This window comes from Paramormyrops kingsleyae, chromosome 20 (genome assembly GCF_048594095.1).
Source record: "Paramormyrops kingsleyae isolate MSU_618 chromosome 20, PKINGS_0.4, whole genome shotgun sequence".
Taxonomy (NCBI): domain Eukaryota; kingdom Metazoa; phylum Chordata; class Actinopteri; order Osteoglossiformes; family Mormyridae; genus Paramormyrops; species Paramormyrops kingsleyae.
In genome coordinates this window covers 10098458-10121751 of record NC_132816.1, presented here as the reverse complement: position 1 = coordinate 10121751, position 23294 = coordinate 10098458, and the positions used below count along the sequence as shown (strand labels likewise).

The 23294-nt window shown below is 41.7% G+C and overlaps 2 protein-coding genes across 2 annotated transcripts in view; both read left to right on the top strand.

Annotated features, from left to right (window-relative positions):
* Nucleotides 1–597: 597 nt before the first annotated feature.
* Nucleotides 598–16221, top strand: LOC111852381 (calpain-2 catalytic subunit-like). The gene is made up of 21 exons (XM_023828253.2): nucleotides 598–1001; nucleotides 2649–2718; nucleotides 4302–4420; nucleotides 5386–5519; nucleotides 6410–6578; nucleotides 7094–7177; nucleotides 7298–7383; nucleotides 7906–7974; nucleotides 8066–8226; nucleotides 9729–9898; nucleotides 10179–10190; nucleotides 10892–11103; nucleotides 13055–13091; nucleotides 13178–13243; nucleotides 14581–14638; nucleotides 14729–14799; nucleotides 14903–14971; nucleotides 15428–15506; nucleotides 15644–15760; nucleotides 15870–15928; nucleotides 16016–16221. Exons 1-21 carry the CDS (start codon nucleotides 765–767, stop codon nucleotides 16037–16039), a joined length of 2103 nt encoding a protein of 700 aa, XP_023684021.1. The 5' UTR covers nucleotides 598–764; the 3' UTR covers nucleotides 16040–16221.
* Nucleotides 16222–16355: 134 nt separating this feature from the next.
* Nucleotides 16356–23294, top strand: part of LOC111852380 (calpain-1 catalytic subunit-like) — a 34030-nt gene continuing 27091 nt past the window's right edge. The window contains exons 1-3 of the mRNA XM_023828252.2: nucleotides 16356–17045; nucleotides 20716–20738; nucleotides 22331–22577. Coding sequence (XP_023684020.1) covers nucleotides 22332–22577 — 246 coding nt within the window. The 5' untranslated portion in view covers nucleotides 16356–17045; nucleotides 20716–20738; nucleotide 22331. The remainder of the gene's footprint in view (nucleotides 17046–20715; nucleotides 20739–22330; nucleotides 22578–23294) is intronic.

Sequence of the window (23294 nt, the reverse complement as noted above, 5' to 3'; positions counted from 1 at the left end):
CAGCAAGCCCACCCCTAATTCCAGTGAACTGTAAACTATGCAATACTGTCAATGTGCAGGGTTGCAGCCCTGAAACGGGCACATTAACCACAATAACAAGGCTGGGCTTAAGCCTCAGGTTATGTTCACAGTCTTGTCATGTTTTAACATGCCTGAAAAAAATATATAAAAATCCAGGTATATTGCTTATAGGCAAACGATAGGCAACATTCACTGGTATGCTTATTTCGGTTTAAGTATACTCTCTACGTTTCTTCTACGTTTCTCCCATATTAGGCTAAAACAAAGCTGAGTGCTCTACTTTATAAAATAATACACCGTTTAAAAACAGCGCTACGACATAAACTAACTCGTTAAAACTGCAAAATCGTCGCATGCGAAAACAGAATATATTAATTTTATCAGAATCGATTAGTTTCATCTTGGTGAATAAGGCTGATAAACTTATCAAAACATACAAGTACATTTTAGGTCGGTTTATCTCGTCACTGTGTCAACTTCCCTTTTGAAACATATGTCAGCACACGTTTTCAAGATTATTATCTAAAGTAGGATATGAAAAAAAAAACAATGTGTAAAATGTTTTCAAAAATCTCTTGCATGATCTTTTAAAACAGCTTCAAGTGTAGGTCGCGTATTTTTTACGATATAAAGTTAGAGACCACGCCTGAGAAGGCAGGGAGGAGTAAAAAGCAGCTCCGATCCAGTCTTACGTGCAAAGCAACCGAGGAACGCTAATACACGGCACCGCGGGCCCGAGTGAAATGTCCGGAGTTGCATCTAAGCTGGCCCATCAGCGGGCACTGGCCGCAGGGTTTGGTACCAATGCCAACGCCATCAAGTATCTGAACCAGGACTTCGAGCAGCTCCGCAGTCAGTGCCTGGCCCGTGGCGAACTCTTTTCGGATCCCTCCTTCCCAGCTGTTCCGGAGTCCTTGGGTTTTAAAGAACTTGGACCCAATTCGAGTAAAACTAGAGGAGTCCAATGGAAACGGCCGCGGGTAAGCACCACTTTTACTTTTACGTTAGTCTAATTTTTGAAGCAGCATACTGACCGCATCCTACCGATGTTACATATTAGGAATGCTATCGGGAGAAGAAAAAGTATCTAACCGTAACTTTTTTAAACTTCCGCGAAGTAACAAGCGATGTTATTCGCTGTGATGAAGACATAAAGTTTTATTGATTACTTTTTATATAATTTCAATTTATTCTTCACATGTTAAAGCCTAATAACCACTTTACATTCTTTGGGGTGAGGTTAAGCAACTCAAAATGATTCAGCTGCAGTTGTAGTTGGGAAACTAGTTAGGTAAGTTTGCGGCTTACTTTTATTTGTTGAATGAAAAAAACATCATTGCTTTCATTTCAGACAATCACCACCACATGAAATCATGTCCAGCCATTTTCCAAAGTCAGATTAACTGTAGTAGAGACCGGGGCTGTTTACATTCAGCGCTGTATATCTCATACATGTATTACATTATAATAACATAGATAGCCTACCTGTAAATTAACCCTTAAGATCTTAGCATTTTCCTTATAGAAAATTTACTGCACATAGTTTTATAGTTATAAAAACGTATAGTAATATTCTATGCAATTTGTAAGAATCTAGCATCATAGAAAAATAACCAGAACTTTCGCTTTAATCGAAAGTTAAAATGTCAGTGAAATAATGCTTCTGAACCTGTAAACCACTCAAAATACCTAATCAATTTAAACATGGTCTATTGTAGAGTAATAGGAACAGTAATAAAATCTTGGCCACTGAACATTTGCTGCTGCAGGTCAGCTCTCCCTTCACTGCAGGTCATTTACACAAGGAGATGTAGATCCAGAGCCATAAGGGTTGTAGAAGACCCCTCTTATCCTGGTAACAAACTATTTCAGCTTCTGCAATCAGGCAGAAGGTTCTGCAACATCATGGCCAAGACAGAAAGACTTAGAAGGAGTTTTTATCCCCAGGCCATTCAACTCCTCAATCAGGACACGCCCCCTTCTCTCTACAATGTAGTATATTATTATAGTACTTTTATACTATACTGGACAACAACCTTCTCAGGGTCTCATTCTCATCGTCATCATTCCATACACTGCACTTTAACTGTATAACTTATAACTGCATGTCGCACATATGTAAATCTGTTTCAAATCTGTATTATATTCAAAGTTCTATTTTAAAATTTTTAATTTCTCCTTTTTATTTTTTCCATATGTTTTGTAACTAGTTGAGTGGTTCCTCAGTTCAGGATACATTTCACTGCATGTTGTACCTGTATAATTATGCATGTGACAAAGAATCTTGAAAATGTGGATTGGAGAACTTGCAGAAGCACCCTTTGCTCGCTTGGAAATTATGGGTGTGTCAACCAACCCCCATTACCACCCGATCCGGGTCTGCCCTGGGAATGACTGAATTATTACAGCATTTGAATAAAATTCAAAGAAGTAAGGCATGCAAACGAGTCGTCATGCAAATATTATGGTCAGGGGCGTTGCTAGAGATTTTGGGCCCCATGAAAGCATATCATATTAGGCCCCCCAGTCCAAACCAATCCAGTTATTTTCCTAATTTTGTAGGTCCTAGGTTTCCTCCCCCTTACGGCGCCCCTGATTATGGTATATGTCTTGGCATTTATCTCCAGGAGCTGTGCTCACGCCCGCGTTTTATTGTTGGAGGAGCCACCAGAACCGATATCTGCCAGGGAGGTCTGGGTAAGTCAACTTCGGTCGGCTCGGAGGTTCTTTAATTTAAATGGAGACCAACACCAAGGTTTATTCCGCTATTAATAAACGCGTTCAATACGCAATGAGGCGAAGCATTAATTCACGTGTCTATAGTATAGATTCCATGAACAATCATCCGACTCCAGACACCCGTACCCTGACCACAACGCTTATCAAAAGAGAAATCAGCAAGAAACGACCTGCATGAAACGAGCAAATTGTTTCAGTAGCGTAGCTGTTACTCTCACTTAACTTGTCATTTACCATATGTAAAACGGAATGACTAAAACACAGCACATGCGTCCAGATTTGAGAACAGATTATGAATTTGTTTAACCTCAAAACATAACTTTTGGGTTAAGTCTGTTTGTTAAAACAAACAGTCTTTATTTAAAACTAATAAATTTACAGATATTCATCAAATATACTATGGGAATTACGAAGTTTGGTCCTGGCTTTTTGTACATCGTGCTGTCTGTCGTAAGGAAGTATCTCCGAGTTCGCTTTCTCGGGGAGTCCAATGAACCCTCTTGTTTCACTTATAAAATAGGGAAGGGCCAAAGTCACGTGTTCTCCACGCATCTGTTACTCTTTATGATTTACAAGTAAACAGGAAACCGTAAAACCCGCATAGACTGGCCTGCATGCTATATGTACAGAGCAGCACATGAAACATAATTAATTTTATAGTATCTTTGGTTAAGCTTGGCAGTGCAGCGCGGTTTAACAGGATCTAATTGGACGGGAAGGTAGCACTCCTTCACCCCAATACACAGGCACTCCCAGTGGTGCGTTACATCATTGAGGATACCGTAAAATGTGGTTAAAATGGACGAGAAACAATACTGACAGAATACAGTGTGGCAGTCCAGAGTCACGCAATGTTTAGTCAGTGTGAAGAGGGTGATTGTATTTATTACACAAATTTTGCAAGTCACTTTTTAATTATGAGTGACTCAGTGAGTAGCTCTGTTGCCTTAGCTCGGAGTTTGCGTCCAAAGATGTGCAGTTAGGGGAATTGATGTCTCTAAACTGCCTTGCCCACAGAGTGTAAGTCTGTGTGCGTAATGGCTATTCAGAAAATAACCCAAAACAGGAAAACATAAAATAGAAAGCAAACATTTTGTTCGGCTCAGAATATAAACAGAATCAAGCATCCGCTCATGTACGGCATGTACATGAGCGGATGCTTGATTCTGTTTATATTCTGAGCCGAACAAAATGTTTGCTTTCTATTTTATTATTTTTTGATATTAAGGCCTTCTGTGGGCTTTGAAGATTTTCAAGTTTTGTGCAAATATTTAGTGAGAAACGCACTGAACCGCAGAGACCTCCGCAGCTTAGAGCGTCACATTGAATAAAAGCATGTGCCTGCTAACGAACTAGCCCTTATGCTAATATTACTGCTGCTAATCTTGCTAATAAACACCAGCAGAAAATATGCCTTCCAGTGTAACCAGAAACAACATTGACAGTATATAGTGGTCCAGACTGATGCAATGTTCAGTTGAAGTGAAAAAGCCTATTTTGGTTTCTACACATCAAAATTTTGTTCTTTTCGCACGATTCAGGTGACTGCTGGCTTCTGGCTGCCATCGCCTCCCTAACACTCGATGAGGATGTAATAGCCAGGGTTGTCCCCAGTGGACAGGACTTCGATGCCAGTTATGCTGGAATTTTTCACTTTCAGGTAGCAAAGGACAGACTCTGGCAACGCTAAAAAATGCGCTACATCTGGCCTGCTTTCATACAGTATGCTACTCTTTAACGTGCTGCTTGTGAGCTGGCCTGCTTTCATATGCTACTCTTTAACGTGCTGCTTGTGAGCTGGCCTCTTACATGTTCCAGCATGCTCTGCTAATTGCTTTACACTGCATGGCATACAGACCCAGCTGATGGGAATATTACCAGTCAAGGTAATTTGAGATTAGCTTATTCTAAATAATGTAACAGAAAAGCTAGTGCAAAAGGGCCATTTAAATATGATTGCCCTTTTCAGTAATATACACAAAGCATAAATGCACGTCCAGTTGTGAAACACATCCTGTTGTTATTCTTTACCCCTAACATGCTACTAAAAGCCTAGCATTGCAGTTGATTTATGAAAAGCAGAATGTCACATTTATTGTGATTTTAAAGGTAGCAATGTTTTGAAAATTGTCATGGTTTCCTGGTAAAAGGGTGGGAGGAAACATGCTGTTTGAGATGTTAGCCTCAAAGCAGCCTGTCAGTCCAGATAACGGACGTTCTGGCAGATGTTTTGCTCATTAGTGTAATATTTGCCTGCCACAAGGGTTTTTGAAAAGCACAATAAAGCATTATATTTCGGTGCTTCTGTGGACATTTGTATGTTCCTATATTACTCATCATAATTAACTCTTTTGTAAGTGTAAGTCTAGCTTCTTAAATATAAAAATCATACATTATTCTAGAACATTTTTGTCTATTTCAATAAATAATTACATGCTAGTCAACTCCAAATTTTACTTTTCTTTAACTTAAAGGAAAATACATTTTTTAAAATTGTTTATTACGATTGCATTATTACTAGTAACACAGGTTAATAGCATACTTTACCCACAACAATAAAATGGCAATGCAGGATAAATGACAAACATATCCCTGGGAATCATTCCCTCCATTGTGTTGCCACAGTTCTGGCAGTTTGGCGAGTGGGTGGACGTGGTGATCGATGACCGGCTGCCCACCAGAAATGGGGAGCTGCTGTTCGTCCACTCAGCTGAGGGATCTGAGTTCTGGAGCGCCCTGCTGGAAAAGGCCTACGCCAAGTGAGTAGGCCTCAAATGGCCCTATTAAACAACAACACAGAATGATTAATTTATACGGCAGGTGTGAACATGCACTCAAATACCATTTCAGTGTTATCTTCAGCTTGTATCTCATGTATCTTAAAACTCTATGCAGAAACCAGAATTTGAAATTGATTTATAAGACAATTACTAGAAAATTAAGTACATATATGCCAAATATAATGCCTACTCAGTGCTGCCTAAGATTAGGGAAAAAACAGGAAGGTTAACACTGCCCTCTACACATAATCTAAACAAGAACCGTCACATCTTCCTGTCTTTGACGGGGTGTTGTTATTACTGTGAGTAAAGTCCTCTTTTTTTCTTCCAGAAAGGGCTTTTTTTCTCTAGGGCTTCCTGAAGTTTTGCGTCCAAATTTAATGCTAAACATGCTGAACTGAGAGATCTCAGTATATTAGAGTAGCGCTGTATGAAAGCGTGCGCTTGCTAATAAAGCAGAACTAATGCTAAGACTACTGGCGCTAATGTTGGTAGTAAACCCCAGCAGGTAGTTTGCCTTCCCGTGTAAGCAGTAACAACACTGACAGCATACAGTGTACTGGTGAGGAAGCCTGTTCTGTTTTCTGCTTTTTGCTAATATTGCTAATAGCTCCCCAGCAAATAACCTGCCTTTGATTGAGATAACGATCAGTGACATTTAGAAGTTACATAACTTTATAAAGGAAGAGTGCTGCATGTCAGCTACAAACTATTATGATTAATTTCTTTTGGAGCCAGATAATTAAGGAAAGTTGCTGCTTATGTGTTTTTGTTTCACAAAAACGATCCTAATCGCTGGTGATGGCCAGCCAGTAGCTTTGATGCAATAGGAGGCCTGCTTACCTGTGCCCCTCCTGCGGCTTCGCCAGGGTGAATGGCTGCTACGAGGCCCTGTCGGGGGGGTCCACCACAGAGGGCTTTGAGGACTTCACTGGCGGGATCGCTGAGTGTTACGAGCTGAGGAAAGCCCCCCCCAACATGTTCCAGATTATCAAGAAAGCTCTGGATGCAGGAGCCCTGATTGGCTGCTCCATCGACGTACGTGAGCAGCACCGGCCTCCAGTTGGACCTTTTGGAATCACCCATTTAGGCCTTGAAATGACCTTCATTGCCTTGCGTTAATTAGCTGACTGACTTAGCCATTGATTTACTGTGAAAATGGATACTTCAAGGCAGCAATTAAGAGCTCAGTGCATCGCGTGTGAAAACTTGCACACCCATGGGCGTAAATTACGATCAAAACCAGCTAATGCAACCCCCCCACTAATTGTGTCTGCCCCTAAATGGGTGGAGACCTCAACCCCCCCAATGTTCAAACCAAAGATAAGCCCTTGTGCAAACCCTACAATCCTGAATATCTAGAATTGAGCAGCACTGTCGTAATCTGCCTACCCTGGAACAATACTCTTCTTACATAATCTGTTATTATTGACTATTATAATGAGTGGCTCTACTGCACTGGTGATGTTCGGAAAATGAGAGCTGCATGGAAATGCCAGGGGTCCCTCAGATAGCTAATCTGCCTTCGTGTCCATTTGGTTGTGCTCGTCCAGATCACCAGTGCTGCTGATTCTGAGGCCATTACTGTTCAAAAGCTGGTGAAGGGCCACGCCTATTCCCTTACAGGTGCATCGGAGGTATGGCTCATAACTGACATTTACGGTTACGCCTTCATTTATTCTTCTGAGGCTTAGCGAATGCAAACACGGTTAGTGTCGCTGAGAGATGTGCGGTAAGGATTGTTGCCCTGACTTTAGGTCGATTACCGGGGAGGCAAAGAGAAGCTGGTGCGGATCCGGAACCCATGGGGCCAAGTGGAGTGGACGGGAGCTTGGAGTGACAAGTAGGTTTGTGGGAATGAGCAGCCTAAATCTACTCACTGCTGAGTGTTTGGTCTGCAAACGGACACCGATTGGAGATTCCTCCATGGTGTGAGAAATGGCACTCCAGGCATTTTTTCAGTGTGGTTCCCTGATGGTGGAATGAGCTACCAAACCCACATCCAGTCATCAGACTCCCTCTCCACCTTCCAGAAACTAGTCTGTTCCAGGAAGTCCTCGATTAACCCGATGCCTCCCCATTTGCCCTGAATGTTGTTCTTCTGGTCATTGAATAGCCTCACTTATGCCTAGTTGACTCCCTGAAAGGACATATGTTTGCAATGTGCTAATTGACTCACATATTTGTCTCTTTGGACGCAAGTGTCTGCTAAATGAAAATAAATGTAAACGTTAAAGAATTATTGCTGTCAGTTGAATGTCAAGGGAGAAGGCTCAATTGTAAGTGTTGTTTAGCTAATAAAGATGTCATTGAGTATGGTTAGTGAACAAGGGGGTAACTTTTTGTGTGATCTCCCTACGCACAGTTCTTCTGAGTGGAACTACGTCACCAGCCATGAGGTGCAGAACGTGAAAGCAGATGATGGCGAGTTCTGGTAAGACTGGATAGTGCGTAACTGACTAATTGAACATTGTACAGCAGAGCCTGGCGACCCTGATCACGCCGTGTGCTTCTGTTTCTGTCAGGATGTCTTTTTCAGACTTCATGAGGCATTATTCTCGATTGGAGATATGCACTCTGACACCGGATGCACTGACCAGCGATCGTTTTACGAGCTGGAGTGTGTGCAACCACGAAGGCAACTGGAGACGAGGTTCTACAGCGGGAGGCTGCAGGAACAACCCCAGTAAGAGCGGACATGCCGCTGCCTGCACCAATAACCCCAATCACTTTACCCATCACCACCATCACCATGGTTTACACACATTTCCAAGCTTTTGTGAAAGTTAAAAAGTGCTAAAAAGAGGTGTGGTTTCTAAGTGCACATCACCCCAACAATTGCGAGGTTGAAAAATAAATTAGCAGCCTGAATTTAGACAATGATTGAAATCCTGGGGATATGAGGTGTATGTTGATAAACAACAATTCACTTTTGTCTGGTTCTTACGTTCTGCTTCTTATGACCTTGGTGGTATTACTGTTTTAGTAAAAGCCTGAAAAATGGCTGGCTTAAGAGGACTCCTTTCCCAGTCAGCACAACTAAGTCGGCGCTACGTCGTTGATACGTTTTTTGAAAGCTCGGTATCTAGTAGCATTTCAGGCATTTGCACATTGGCCCTATGTAGCGGGCATGAAATAGCTCCGTCCAGGCGATGTAATCGCAACGTTTTCCATCTCAACAGCGATGAAAACAAAACAAAGGTCCGATGTGATGCGTAGTTTTCCCTACCAACAAGCGACCTTTGACTTAAATGTGATGATCCAACGTTCTGACGAGCAACGCTTTTTAACACTGCGACGGTCCGACGTTTTTGCAGATGAAACGCTATGTTTCGTAATGGTTGCAATCAGATCGCGTTCCATCTGCCGTTTATGCCTACAATCTGTGCTGACAGGGTTGTAATCTCATAATAGGCAGGATACTGGGTGAGGATCTCAACAAATATTAATTGAAGGTACGACAAGTTCCTTTACAAGGGGGCATTGAGGTCGAGCACTAATTATCCCCACCCGAAGGAATTATTCAAGGAATGCTGCTTCTGGTGCTGCTGATCTGTGTGCAAGGCTGGAAATTGAGCACGCCCTCCAAAATAAAGTACAAAGAAGTTAATACTAGCATACCTGCCAACATTCCTGTTTTTCTGGGTTTATTTCACCTTCCTGTTTTGTTGTTTCTTCCATGAAACTCCTGTAATTTGCATGATCCTCACACTTTCCTATGAATAATCATCACACATGGATCCATAAGTTTTTTATGTTCGTCTGATGTTACCCAAGTTGCCAGATCATCTATGAAACGCAGTCGAGACACACAATCCACTCACTACATACAGTTTCAAATTTTGGGCAGGGATGCAATAACCCACTGGCTGGTAAAAAATTTCATGTCCGACTATTTTTACTGAACTAGCACAGTGGGCTAGTAGCAAAAATGTTTAAGTTCCATCCCTGACTGTGATTTTCATTTCAAAAGAGAAGATACGATCTTTCCCATGAATTACCCATGACTTGATGGCTGGAGGCTCATTCCTTCCTGTGAATAAAACATGTTTGTGCCTGTATATGCAGATTTATCCTGTGTATTGCTATGCTGGTTTACCAGGTGGTTTGCCAGGTAAACACAGGGCTGATTCACATGGAGTACGTTGCTTTTTTTGGCATGTTAATTGAGCTTGTCCTCCCCCGTAGGCACCTTCTGGATAAACCCACAGTATGTGCTCAAGCTGGATAAGGTTGACGAGGACCCCAGCACCCACGAGGCCGGCTGCAGCGTCGTGGTGGGCCTGATCCAGAAGAACCGGCGCCGCCTGAGAAAGTCGGGGGAGGACATGCACACCATCGGCTTTGCCATCTACGAGGTGAGGATCTCGATGGGTGGAGAGAACGATTATACCTATTTTATGTGTTTGGATAAGTGACACCTCCAAGGTTATGAGCTTGATTCCCACAGGAGTTTTGTGCATGTTTGAGATCAAAAGTTTTCCCTGTGTGCCGTTGCCTCCCTGCGATAGTCTTTATGTTGGGTACAACCCTGCATCGTATCAGCAATTATGGAAAATGGATGGATGCTACCACATGCCTTGGTAATTCTGTTACTGTGTTATCATGTTCACCTTCTCTTTTTCTGTTCTCTTTCAGCTTCCGCCACAGGTGAGCGTCCCCTGTCTAAGCGAGAGCCAACTGAAGATCAACATGGTCAACAATAGTCAGCTAGATTATGAGGGACTTGTATCATTTACTCCTTCTATGGCTTCTTCTTCAGCATCTTCTCTGACATATGTCTAAGTACTGACACAGTCATGTTGTTGTGCTCATAATGATTATCCATTATTGAAAATTGATAGTCCCCTCTATTTACTCTTGATAATGAGAGTAGCCTGTGTATGACTGTCATGGGATTTTTATAAGAATATCCTTAGAAGCTGTATATCTGAAGTATATGTTATGATAAAGTAATTGAATGCTAGCTGAATAAATAATAATTATCTGGTTCCTTATGAAGTCTCAAAATCAACCAGGTTGGTCATTTGAGATTAACAGTTTATAAGACATGTTACTTAAGGTGTAACATCTTTTTCAACAGAAAGTATTGCACAAATATTTGTGTTGGGTGTGAACAATATTGGAGTAATGATGTAATAATAACACAAGGCAGTTCAAGATAGTGAAACAGACGTGAATAATCTATTTAGCATGTTGATTTTTTTCATACTTTTGAAAGTGAACGTTGCAGTGAAACAGTATTTTCATTGACTAGCAGTTCTTTGTTTCGTTGGCAACAAAAGGCTGTTAAGGAAGGTCACCTGATTCATGTCACTGTCAAGCGTGAGACGTCCCTTTGCTCTTTTCAGTTCCATGGCGAAAGGGAAGTCCATCTGGACAGGAACTTCTTCCTGACCCATGCGCAGAAGGCGCGCTCCGAGACCTTCGTCAATACACGAGAGGTCACCACACGCTTCCATCTGCCCGTCGGGGAGTACCTCATCATACCCTCCACCTTCGAGCCCCACCTGAACGGGGACTTCTGCGTGCGCGTCTTCTCTGAGCAGGAGCAAGAAACTCAGTAATGTTACCCTGTCGTGCATCTCACAATCTTTTAAGGCAGAATGGAAAAAATGTTTTTGATACAGATTAAGCTTCAGAAGAAGGTGTGGAAGTTGATATGTTTCCTGTGATTTTTTTTTGTTTACATTTTTAGTTTAAAGTTTTTTTGCATTGTATTTTGAATATACTATATGGACAAAAGTATTGAGACACCTGGCCATTAAACCCACATGAACTTGGATGGTAGACCTGGCTTGAAGTCTCCATTCTATTTCATCTCAAAGGTGTTTGATGGGGTCGACAGTCATGCTGGAACAGAAAAGGGCCTTCCCCAAACTGGAAAGTACTGGAAAGTTGGAAGCAGAGAATTGTTCAAAATGTATTGGCATGCATATCAAGAAATTTGGGACATCACCTTTGGGATGAACTAGAACAGGGATTGTGAGCCAGGCCTTCATGTCCAGCATCAGTGCCTGACCTCACAAATGCTCTTCTGGATGAATGGGCAAAATTTCCCACAGACACACTCCACAATCTTGTGGAAAGCCTTCCCAGAAGAGTGGCAGCTGTTACAGCTGCAAAGGGGAGTCCAACCCCATATTGATGCCTATGGATTTAGAATGTGATGCAGGGCTAGACATAAGCCGCGGCACCGCGGCCAATGGCCGTCGTGCCTTTCAAAATTGGCCGCACGCCTCCTCAAAATTGAAGTACCTTACGGCCAAGATTGGCCTGCCTTTAATGTTTGTCTGGCCGTATGCCCCCTTTTTACCGAAAGTAACGTTCATTACACAAAAGACTTGCGCACGACAAGGTTCACTTTACCTCGTCAACAATCGATGCATCTGTACTGAACCCGAACCCAACCTTCGATACGAGAAACGAGGTCGACCCGCACATCTCGTAATTCCCAACTACTGAATGAACCGCAATGAATTCTGGACTAATACGATCATGTGTTCGTCGCATGATTGGCTGGTACGGTATGTATCGTCCAGCCTACTATGGAGCCACAGCAATGACAATGGTGCATCATCGGGGGTTACGTTTTTGATTGGAAAAGCCATCCGACGGTTTCCGAATAACAGATAGGTGTCCTCTTCGGTAATCATCGTGTAGTTGTCGTCTGCTGCTTATGCTGTCACCATGCCTCGCAAAGATCGAGAACGTAAAAGAAAGCAAGCTGAACTCGCGGCTACTGCCGCAAAATGTTGAAAATTATCTACTTTGTTCAGGTAAGTGTCAGATGGTGTTGTAAAAAAACATTTGCCGAGGCAGAGCAGATTTGACTCAGAGAAGTACCAAGCTCTGCTGGGAGGATATAGGACTGGTAGCGTGCAGTGTGCAAAAAACGAACGTCAAGTCAATTGCCATGTACACTAAAAGAATACGGGTGTTCTGAGCAAACAAATACAAAAATATTGACGGCTCCTTTATTGTTGGATTTTGTTTTTTGAAATAAAGCTATATATATCTATATATATATATATATATATATATATATATATATATATATATATATATATTCTGTCTCAAATCGAAGGTCGTATTGCGTAGGTTGTCTAAACTTGGTAATTACAGTAATTGGTAATTAGTGACTCAGTATTGGCCCAATGCCTTTTTGGAAAGTTTCTGCTTTTTTGAAAATAAAAAAATGCATCCTTTATGGAAATAAAATTCCTCCACAAGGCCCGAGGTGTCCTATGAAATTTAAATAAATGAAAAAACATTTTTACTCCAGATTTTGGCCTTGTGCCCAGGCTTAATGGCCTTGTGCCCTAGAAAAAATATGAATAGCCAAGGCCAAAGTGGCTGTGCCCTCCTAAATCCTTATGTCTAGCCCTGGTGATGTCATAAAAGTTCCTGTAAATGTAATGCCCAGGTGACCCAAAACTTTTGTCCATATAATGTCAATGTATATTTTGCATTCCTTAAATTTGCAATAATTAAAAATTTGTGTGTTCATTTAGACGCAATGATGACCCCCTTGATGCAATCTTGGAGAATGTGAGTCATCTTTTTCCCCTTTTGATTCCTTAATTTCACACACAGGTGTTCATGGCTGTGTTAACAATTTTGATTTCTATCACCAGGACACCGTACGCGACTCTGATGTCGATGCAGGATTTAGGACCCTGTTCACGAAACTCGCAGGAAGTGTAAGTGCCGCATGACATATTACACTGCAGTTGGAAGGCTGGACTCATCACCACCTGGCTGTTTGCTTATCTTGCCTGTCAGACTTGACTGTCTGTGAAGCTGTGCAGGCTTTTAATAATAATTGATACTTTATTGATCCCCGTGGGGAAATTGACTTTACGCCTCCCTCAAAATGTTGTAGATTAAGCTGCCCGCGAAGGGCAGCCACCTGTAGCGGCACCCAGGGAGCTGGGGGTTAGGGGGCCTTGCTCAAGGACCAGCAGACATGCTGAGGCTGGGTTTGAACGGGTGACCTTCTGATTACAAGCACACAGGTTTAGCCCACTGAGCCACACGCTGCCCCTTTGTTTAAAATAGTCAAATATGAAGCTTTCATGTGTTAACAAGCATAACAAGACAGTAGCTAAGATGACGACAGCTTTTGTGATGTGAAGCTGTTTCTGGCTACACGAGACGTCTTGATACTTTATCCACATTTTCAGAACCGTTACATGACTGAACATCCCAAATTAATCCAAATATTTCCCAATATTCCTAAATTTTTTAATCATAAAGGTTCATTCCTAGGGTAGCGTTGTGGTCCAGTGGTTCACCTTTGGGACCAGGGTTGGAGTCTTTGGCAAGGCTCCATGTGTGTGGTGTGTGCATGTTTTCCCCATATGTGGTGTTTCCTCTGGGTGCTCTGGTTCTCCCCCCCCCCAAATTGCCCATAGGTGTGAGTGTGCACTGCAGTGGGTTGGTGCCCCATCCTGGGTGGTTCCCTACCTTGTGCCCATAGGCTTAGGCCCCCCAATTACCCTTAATAGGATAAGCCAGGGTTCTTCAAATCAAGACCTTGATTCCAAATCCAGGCCTTGTTTTCAGTTCTCCCAGGTAGGTAGGTTAATAATTACTGATTCTGATTGGTCAGCGGCTTCACACCGGGCTTACAGGTAAAGGAAGGCTGGAAAACCTGCAGTGCTCGGACCTCGAGGACCGTGATTTGAATAATAGGGGGATAAGCAGCTGCAGAAAATGGATGGATGAAACTCTAATTCCATTCTGGACTTATTTTACTTAAGTAAAACAGAACTTAAGAAGTAAATAGAACTTAAAGATGGTTAAAGGCAGATGTTCTTTTGAGATGAGCCTCAATGGTTCTGTGAGTCAAATTTATAAATATCTAGCTGATAACTGAAGAAATGTTAAATGGTAATCAGTGTTAATCTTGTTTTATTTCTTTCCGTTAGCTAAGTCAGTCAAAGCTTATCTAAGAGGAACTATAGTTAAGAGCTTCATATGTGGAAAGAATTTGTTTATTTATGAGCATGTGCTTTGATGTTTTCTGTTTTTACAGGACATGTTGATTTCTGCTTCAGAGCTACAAACTATTCTGAATAAGATCACTTCAAAACGTGAGCGATGTTTTGTTTCTCCCTCACAGTGTATTGAGTGAAGCAAGAGGCAGCAGTTGGTTAATTAACGTGCCGTTTGTACTCGTTAAGGCACTGACATCAAACTCGACGCAGGAGGCTTCAGTCTGGACTCCTGCAGAGTCATGGTCAATCTCATGGATGTATCCTTCATGTGTATCATCACGTCACGTCACAAGCCTGATGCCAAGGCTGCAGACTGTTCATTCTTCATGAAGCTATCGAGAGATCCTTAACAGTTAGTAGGACAGTGGAGATGGTAAGCTGGGCTTGGGGGAGTTTGCCACACTTTGGAAGAAGATACAGAAATACCTGGTAAGCATCGTCCATCCATCCATCCATCCATCACCAATACTGCAGTGGAAAAACATGATGTTTACATCTACCCATTTTGTAACCAACATGCAGACCATTTTCAAAGGAGGTCATGCTGCCATATAGGAAGGTATTGTGCTGTTCTACTAGATGTTAGAAATAGTCTAGAAATGATGGGATGATTGATGCGTAGTACTGCGCCGGAGGTTTAGCAGATGGATGGATATATATAATCTTGCAAAACAATAACTATGTTTGTAAATGAAGGTAAACATTATATTAATATGTTTTTGATCCTTGTGGGGATTTTTACAGAGAAGTGAAGTGTGTGATATATAATTTTAATGATGTTTAACACTACAGGGCCAAAACTCATATTGGTACCACTGTGGACTTAGAATTGGCTAGCAAAATGATGATATTATTATTAATGACTGTGGGTGGTGATCTTCATAGGGTATCTTCAAGAAGATGGACACGGATAGCTCTGGCACTATGAGCACCACAGAGATGCGCTTGGCCCTGAAGGAGGCGGGTGAGGATCACGCCCCCCCCCCCCCCCACCCCAGCTCCACCCCCACCACGCTAAACCCCCCCCCTCCACCACCCCCCCCACTTCCCAGCTGTCTTTAATGGCCACTGCTGCCGCATGGTAATGCTGTCCTTCCGCAGGCTTCACCCTGAACCACCCCATCTTCCAGATCATCATCACCCGCTACTCGGACCCCGACCTGACCGTGAACTTTGATAACTTTGTCAACTGCCTGATCCGGCTGGAGATGATGTTCAGTAAGTCCTGAGGAGGAAACAGACATGATACACTGCTTCTGTGGGGCAAGAAGAATGTATTTTAAAATGTGATTGATATTAAATATATAATTGCCTCTCTTTTTCATAGGAATTTTTAAGAAAGCAGATGTGCATAAGACCGGCTCCATAGAGCTTGATTTGTTCCAGGTGAGGCAATGAAAAATCACTGTGTACAAATGTAAAAAAAAAAACTTAGTTATGTTTATTTACTGTTCCTATTTCTTTTTTTTTCAGTGGCTCACGTTTACTATGATCTAGAAGAACTTTAAGAAGTTTTCAAGCCAAGATTCAATAAGATCATTTTTTTAATCAATGCATTTAAAGAAACTGATTTTACAGACAAGTTTTATTACGCATGGTGCAAAGTTAACAGGCACATTGGGTACTTATTCTTGTGAGGTTTAGATTTTCTACAATAATAAAATTACATATTACAATTATATTGATGTGTTATTATTTGAACATGGCACGTACATACAGAGACAAGACACACCCTCGGCATTTTCTTCAAAGTAAATTAACTGAGCAAAATGCTAAGAATGGCGACATGCCAAAAATGTTTACTTTTATAACAAATACAATAAATATACGTACAACCTTATTGCTTTGAAACAATATAATTGTTCAATAGCGACACCATCAGGTCTGTACTGTTTAGACACCAAACGTACGTTAAATGCGATCCCATTCCACTCCAGTTCGGAAATTGGTCCGAAATAGTTACGATTTGTTTCTTAAAGTGCCAGATGAGTCTGGGAAATCAGAATTAACGCTTTGCCTTAACTAAATTTCACCTTGCCTTTTAAAAAATGACGAATCGCATAAACAGAGTGGTAGTATGATAGAGTGACCAAAACAAAGGACTGGGGACAGGATGAAAAGAGGTGCGTCAAAGCAAACGCATATATGTGCACATAGAAAGTATTGCGATTGTAGGAAGTAAATACAGGATCAGCACGAAACAAAGCGAAATCCCGGACATTTCAGACAATTAAAAAAAGAGTACCAATGGTCACCTTCAGTACGATCGGTTCGTTAATAGTGTGCTGCCGGGTCCAGCGCTCGCAGTGGCCGCAGCTGCGTAGCCAGCGCCCCTCCCTTCCCATCTGGGCTGGGCCGGACGGGGCCTGACCGCGGACTGCTGGGAGATCTGCACTCAGTAATAATCATTACGGGGCATCTTCACTGCATACATCTCAGGACACTGCTATTCGATTAAAACGTACCGTAAAGGGTGAAACCGAGGAAAACTGACCGTGACGTGGTGAGTTTAATCTTATACATTTTCTGATTTCACGCACTTTCTTCTGTTTGCCTCAGAAACACGTCATCCATAGATGCTCACATATATTGCAAGTCCATAAATTGCGCTGAATTTTAGTGTTACATTTGCTGCTTATGAATTGTACTGGTGGCAGCAGCATCTCTGCTTATTTACTTTTCAAATAGCTTCTTCTTTTTTTTTTGCATGTTTCTAGTTGCAATAATAAATGTTAAAGTTGACATTGACTCATTTGTAGCTTTGTGTATAGTTTCTATTCTGTATCTTGCTGGCATCTACATCTGCATTATTGTGATTTTGAATATACGTCCGTTATAGGACGTTTATTTTTGACAGTCTTGATCCAGAGGTGGCAACTGCAGTTCCTGTTTACTAATATCTCTTTGGGGATGATTTCATTCACCGACTTTAACACTCGCGATAGCAAAACTGTAAATGTCCTTTTTAATTAATACAATTTTTAAGCGACTGGTTATAGGCTGCTTAATGGCATCAAATCATGATGCTGTAAAAGGTTAAATGTAGCTAAAAATATCGCTGTATTATAGATTATTTAAAAAAAAATAATAATAATTTGTAACTTGTTGTCAATTTTAGCGTTATAATCAATTAAATCAATATAGTTTGAAAGCATGTGACATTTGCTGTGTAATAATAAGTGAAGATAAGAGGATTTAATTATAACATAAATCCTGTAACGTTTGCTTGATGATGTTATAATATTCTTTAGACAGATTTTTCTTGCAATCCTTTAAAATAAATTCCATCCCTGTATCTAAGAACACATGCAAAACAACAAATAAGATGTCTGTTCACAGCAAATAACGTTTGGATTGTTTCTAACAGCAATCTAGCCCAATACACCATTAGAATGAAATATCTATTCAAAAGAGAAGGAAAGATTTTGTTCATCATTGGAAAAAATGTAGCATGCATGAATGCTTGTGTTAGTGCAGCCAAGAATGTGGAGGGACTCCGTCCACACGGAGAGACTCCACCCACACGGAGAGACTCCGCCCACACGGAGAGGGCAGTGAATTCCGCGTGAGTCGGAGCTTCATCCAGCCTCCTGGACTGCCAGTAAATCCCAGCAGTTACATCCTGGGCACACAGCACTTGGTGTTAAAGACAGACAGCGCTCACAGCCACTCATCTATACTTTTAGTTGTACTGATTACACAGAAGATGTTTTAAAAAAAACATTTAAAGGCCCACTTCATTCATGGGTGACATGGTGGTTTGGTAAGGTGGCCTGAGATTCTGTGCCTTCAGAGCACAGAGTTTGAATCCTACCTCTGCTCTGGCTGTGTGAAAGACTGAAAGATCACTTTGTGTCATAGTCCAAAGCAGTAAGGCTAGTTGACTCTCGATTGCTGTGTGTGTGTGTGTGTGTGTGTGTGTGTGTGTGTGTGTGTGTGTGTGTGTGTGTGTGTGTGTGTGTGCGTGCGTGCCCTGCAATGGGTTGGCATCCCATCCTGGGTGTCTACCCCATTACCCCAGTCCATATTTCTTTGCTTACTGGGATAGATTCCAGGTCATCGGTGACTCTGAGATGAATAAGAATTTGGAAGATGGATGGATTGATTTTAAGGCTTGATGCAGTTCAGATTTGAAACATTTATTTTCAGCTTTAAAAGGCCTTTCTGAGTTGTCCAGTATAAGCAAATATGGTCTTTTCACATTGAAACTATGGTTTTATGCGTTTTTTTACCCCCATCTGGATAAATATGGATTATTCGTCTACTGCCCATAGCCTCTCACCCAGTAGAGGGTCACGGTAAGCCTGCATCCTGCCTTGGGAGACCAAGGGCACAGGGAGGGGTGCTCCGTGCCCAGAATGCCGGGACAAGAACAGAACTCTTTGGGATGAAAGCAGATATGAAGACAAAAAGTGGGGACAGGATTTGAGAACAGAGCTTCCCTCACTGCTACCTAATGAGCCACTGCGTTTTTAAGTTTAAATAATAATGTTTAATAAGTAAAAATTAATAGAGGGCATCAGCATAGGGGTTGTGGGTTCGAATCCTGCCCCTGCTCTGTGTGTGTGGAGATACATTGTTCTCCCTATGCCATGTAAAGTTCCTCTGGTTTGCTCCCCCGTCATTATCTGGAGAACTGTAGCTTTAATTGTCCTGTTTTGTATGTCCGATTGTGTACTCTGTGACTGACTGTTGTCTCTTCTGGGGCGTCCCTTGCTCTGCACAGATATAAATTCTGGGCCAACTGAAAAAAATGTCACCTTAGGCCTCTCTGCCCTCTTACATTATTTAGTTCTATGATTTTATGCATTTCAGGGCCCCCCGTAAAGTGCTGGGCCCCCAGGAGCCACCAGGCTATCCATGTCCCTACTGTGCACCTCTGATTGGAAAGTGTATAGACAAATAAAAACAACATTTAGATAATTTTTCCTGGACTTCTCTGGAAGTTATAAAATAATGTACACTGCTCAAAAAAAATTAAAGGAACACTTTGAAAACGCATCAGATTTAAATGGGGAAAAAATCCTGCTGGATATCTATACTGATATGGATTGGGTAATGTGTTAAGAAGGAAAGGATGCCACATCGTTTGATGGAAATGAAAATAATCAACCTACAGAGGGCGGAATTCAAAGACACCCCGAAAATCAAAGTGGAAAAAATGATGCAGCAGGCTAGTCCATTTTGCTGAAAATTCATTGCAGCAACTCAAAATCGTACTCAGTAGTTTGTATGGCCCCCATGTGCTTGTATGCATGCCTGACAATGTCGGGGCATCCTCCTAATGAGACGACGGATGGTGTCCTGGGGGATCTCCTCCCAGATCTGGACCAGGGCATCACTGAGCTCCTGGACAGTCTGAGGTGCAACCTGGAGGCGTCGGACGGACCAAAACATAATGTCCCAGAGGTGTTCTATTGGATTTAGGTCATGTGAACATGGGGGCCAGTCAATGGTATCAATTCCTTCATGTTCCAGGATCTGCCTGCATACTCTCGCCACATGAGGCCGGGCATTGTCGTGCACCAGGAGGAACCCAGGACCCACTGCACCAGCATAGGGTCTGACAATGAGTCCAAGGATTTCATCCCGATACCTAATGGCAGTCAAGGTGCCGTTGTCTAGCCTGTAGGGGTCTGTGTGTCCCTCCATGGATATGCCTCCCCAGACCATCCACGGTGCCGGGCAGTGAGCACAGGGCCCAGTAGAGGATGTTGGGCCCTCAGGCCACCCTCATAAAGTCTGTTTCTGATTGTTTGGTCAGAGACATTCACACCAGTGGCCTGCTGGAGGTCATTCTGTAGGGCTCTGGCAGTGTTCATCCTTTCCTCCTTGCACAAAGGAGCAGATACCAATCCTGCTGATGGGTTAAGGACCTTCTATGGCCCTGTCCATCTCTCCTAGAGTAACTGCCTGTAACCTTGAGATCTCCTCCATGCCCTTGAGACTGTGCTGGGCTGTGCAGGTTCCCATCTCATTACTGCCAGTATTGAGACCCGTTTTGAGCATCCATGGGTCCTCTCAGCTGTCCTGAGACCCTTGACAAATGCGACTCTGTGCTTAAAATGGCATGACTGCAGGACATACGGCTTGAGGTGATAGTTTTTGTTCACAGCAACGTGTTTGATTGATTGTGCTGCGGATTATAACTGGAGTTATTTTTTTATTTACAGCGTGGTGCAAACGGGACCTGCAGGTAAAACTGGTTTATATTTCTGTATTTTTGATCACCCTGTTTTAGGCTAGGAGAGTTTGTGAGACCGCATGTGAACCTTCCTTCACGTATTCCAGAATCTGAAATGTATATTAATTAATATGGGCTTTTATCCATAATGCATTTAATGTGATTTTTTTTCTGATTTTTTTTTTCCTTTATTATTATGATGATCATCATCATTACTGTAGCTGCTTGTATCACAGATTTTTACTTGTATACCTTACATATTTTCATTGATCTGTCTCGAAACTTAATATTTACTACAGAAGTTTAGTTCTGAGTATTTTGTGCAACACTACTGTGGAAGTTAGGCCTGGGCAGTGTGATGGTATTATGGTGCACCCTGGTATTTAGAAAACCCAAAGGTATTATTTTTAATAACGTAAAAAAAATACACACTCCTCTTTCTATGAAACTGGTATGGAGATGCTGTGTTGAGACGATGTATCTCACAGCGTTAGCGGTGATTGGAGCCTGACTTAAGTTAAAAAAAAAAAAACCGTCAAAGAATACGCATGCGTAGGTTAATACCACAGAAACGAAATACGTCATGAATGTGCTGAATGGGCAGGAGTACAACCTGGTGGTGACAGGTGATCTTTTTATGTCTTCACCCAGGAGTCAGCTCTTTGTTTCCTTAGTACTCGGCTTCCTCACTGATGGGTCCGTTTAGCTTTCCTCTGATTCCGGAGTCTACAGAGAAGCGTACATGACATCATTTATTTATTTATTTTAAATACCATCATGTACCATGTACCGTGCTGAAATGTCTAGAAGGTTTGACGTCATGAAAAAAATAGATGCCGCCAAAAGCCTAGTGGGAGTGATCACCTTGGTTTATTGGGGTTTCAAAACCATTTGTTTGATAGCAATCCTAAGGAATCCACATCACAATCCACCACATGTCATTATGATGTGTAAGCTTAAGAATCTCAATAAATGATTGAGTTTACCTCAGCAAATTCTAGTTGTAAAAAGCAGTTGCCATCAGAATTATTCGTATAAATGTAATACTGTCAGCACTAGGTCGGACAGCTAGATTACCTTGTGGGGACCCCCTCAGCATCTGTCTTTAAAGATATTTTTTTGGAACATTTTAAAACATTGAAACAGTTATGCCACATTAAGCTATATCAAGTGAGTAGTTTCTTATGCAGTGTAACATTTTGAGTATATTATAATAGTTTAAAGAAATATTATTTAAAAATAGGCCTACAGCTATTTTACAGCATATTTGTCGAACTCCACCATATCTTACATCATTCGATTTGAACAAATGCAATAGGGGCTTCTTGGAATAAACAAGAAATTACAACATGCAGTGCTGTGCAAAAGTCATAGGCAGTCAAAGAAAAATATTTAGGCTGTTTATCTGTGTATGTTTGCTCAGAAAAGAAAACGCAGTTTAAGATGGAACATGAGAAAATTACATGAAAGCTGTCACACTCACGCCAACAGCATAATGATGTCATTGGCAGCCGCTTAGAATTCTGGGAAAGTGGTTATGCTAAAGTTCTGGTTAGTTTCTTAGCTCTTGTTATTGCCACTTCCCTTTACTGTACCTACCCCAGGATGAATCTGTTCGGGGGCATTTCGGCACGCATACAGAAGGACAGACTGAAGGCAGAAGGCGTGGGGACCCAAGAGCAGGCGGTGAAATTTCTCAACCAGGACTACGAATCCCTGAAGCAGGAATGTTTACAGAGTGGCCAGCTCTTTGAGGACCCGTCTTTCGCAGCTGAACCCCTGTCCCTGGGCTTCAAGGAACTGGCCCCCAACACTTCCAAGACGCGGGGCGTGAAATGGATACGGCCCACAGTAAGGTGTCGTTCACAAGCACACTGACTCAAATGGCCAACATTTTTTCACTGCTTAATAAGACACAATACAAATGTGAAACCAAACAAAAGATCAAATATTTTGAAGTGTCCAAAATATATCGCAGCTACTCCTGTGAACACTCATAGTGGTATTTCAAATGAATGAAAAAGTAATAACTCAGAAAGTTTAGGTTCAACACAAGTGATCAACTCAAAATTGGCTCTAATGACCATTCATTAAAACTAAATTTCCTTCTTGTGTAGCACAAACCTTTTTTGCACACATGACATCATCACGCATACATTATGGGGGAAGTATTTCTTGTGTTTTCAAAATACAGAAATACTGAGCATTAAAGTATTTTGATACAAATTGCATAATCGTTTTATAAGGTCAAATACAAATTAATGAAGTCAAATACAAAATACAAACAACTTTGTATTGAAAAATTTTAATACGTGTATCAGAAATCTGCCGATCCCTGATCTTAACACAGGCCTGTACACAACAAAATAAAATAGCTCACACTCATTCTTTAACCGGGTGACTTCTATTGATACGTTTTGGTTACATTTTCTGAGAGCAGAAAAAGACTGAAATGTGATTGTGAAAATAATCAAGCCTCTTGAGCGAGATGCTAACACAATAGCAGTTATACAAAGAGACGCTTTATGTCTGGTGAGTCTCTGACAACTGATCTGCAGTATTCACTGG

Bases quoted from the DNA above. Each gene is read 5' to 3' on its own strand.
- LOC111852381 (XM_023828253.2), top strand. From the start codon at position 765: ATGTCCGGAGTTGCATCTAAGCTGGCCCATCAGCGGGCACTGGCCGCA. The intron at 7,384-7,905 runs GTAGGTTTGTGG...CCCTACGCACAG, and splicing joins ACGGGAGCTTGGAGTGACAA to TTCTTCTGAGTGGAACTACG. The intron at 14,972-15,427 runs GTAAGCATCGTC...TGATCTTCATAG, and splicing joins AGAAGATACAGAAATACCTG to GGTATCTTCAAGAAGATGGA.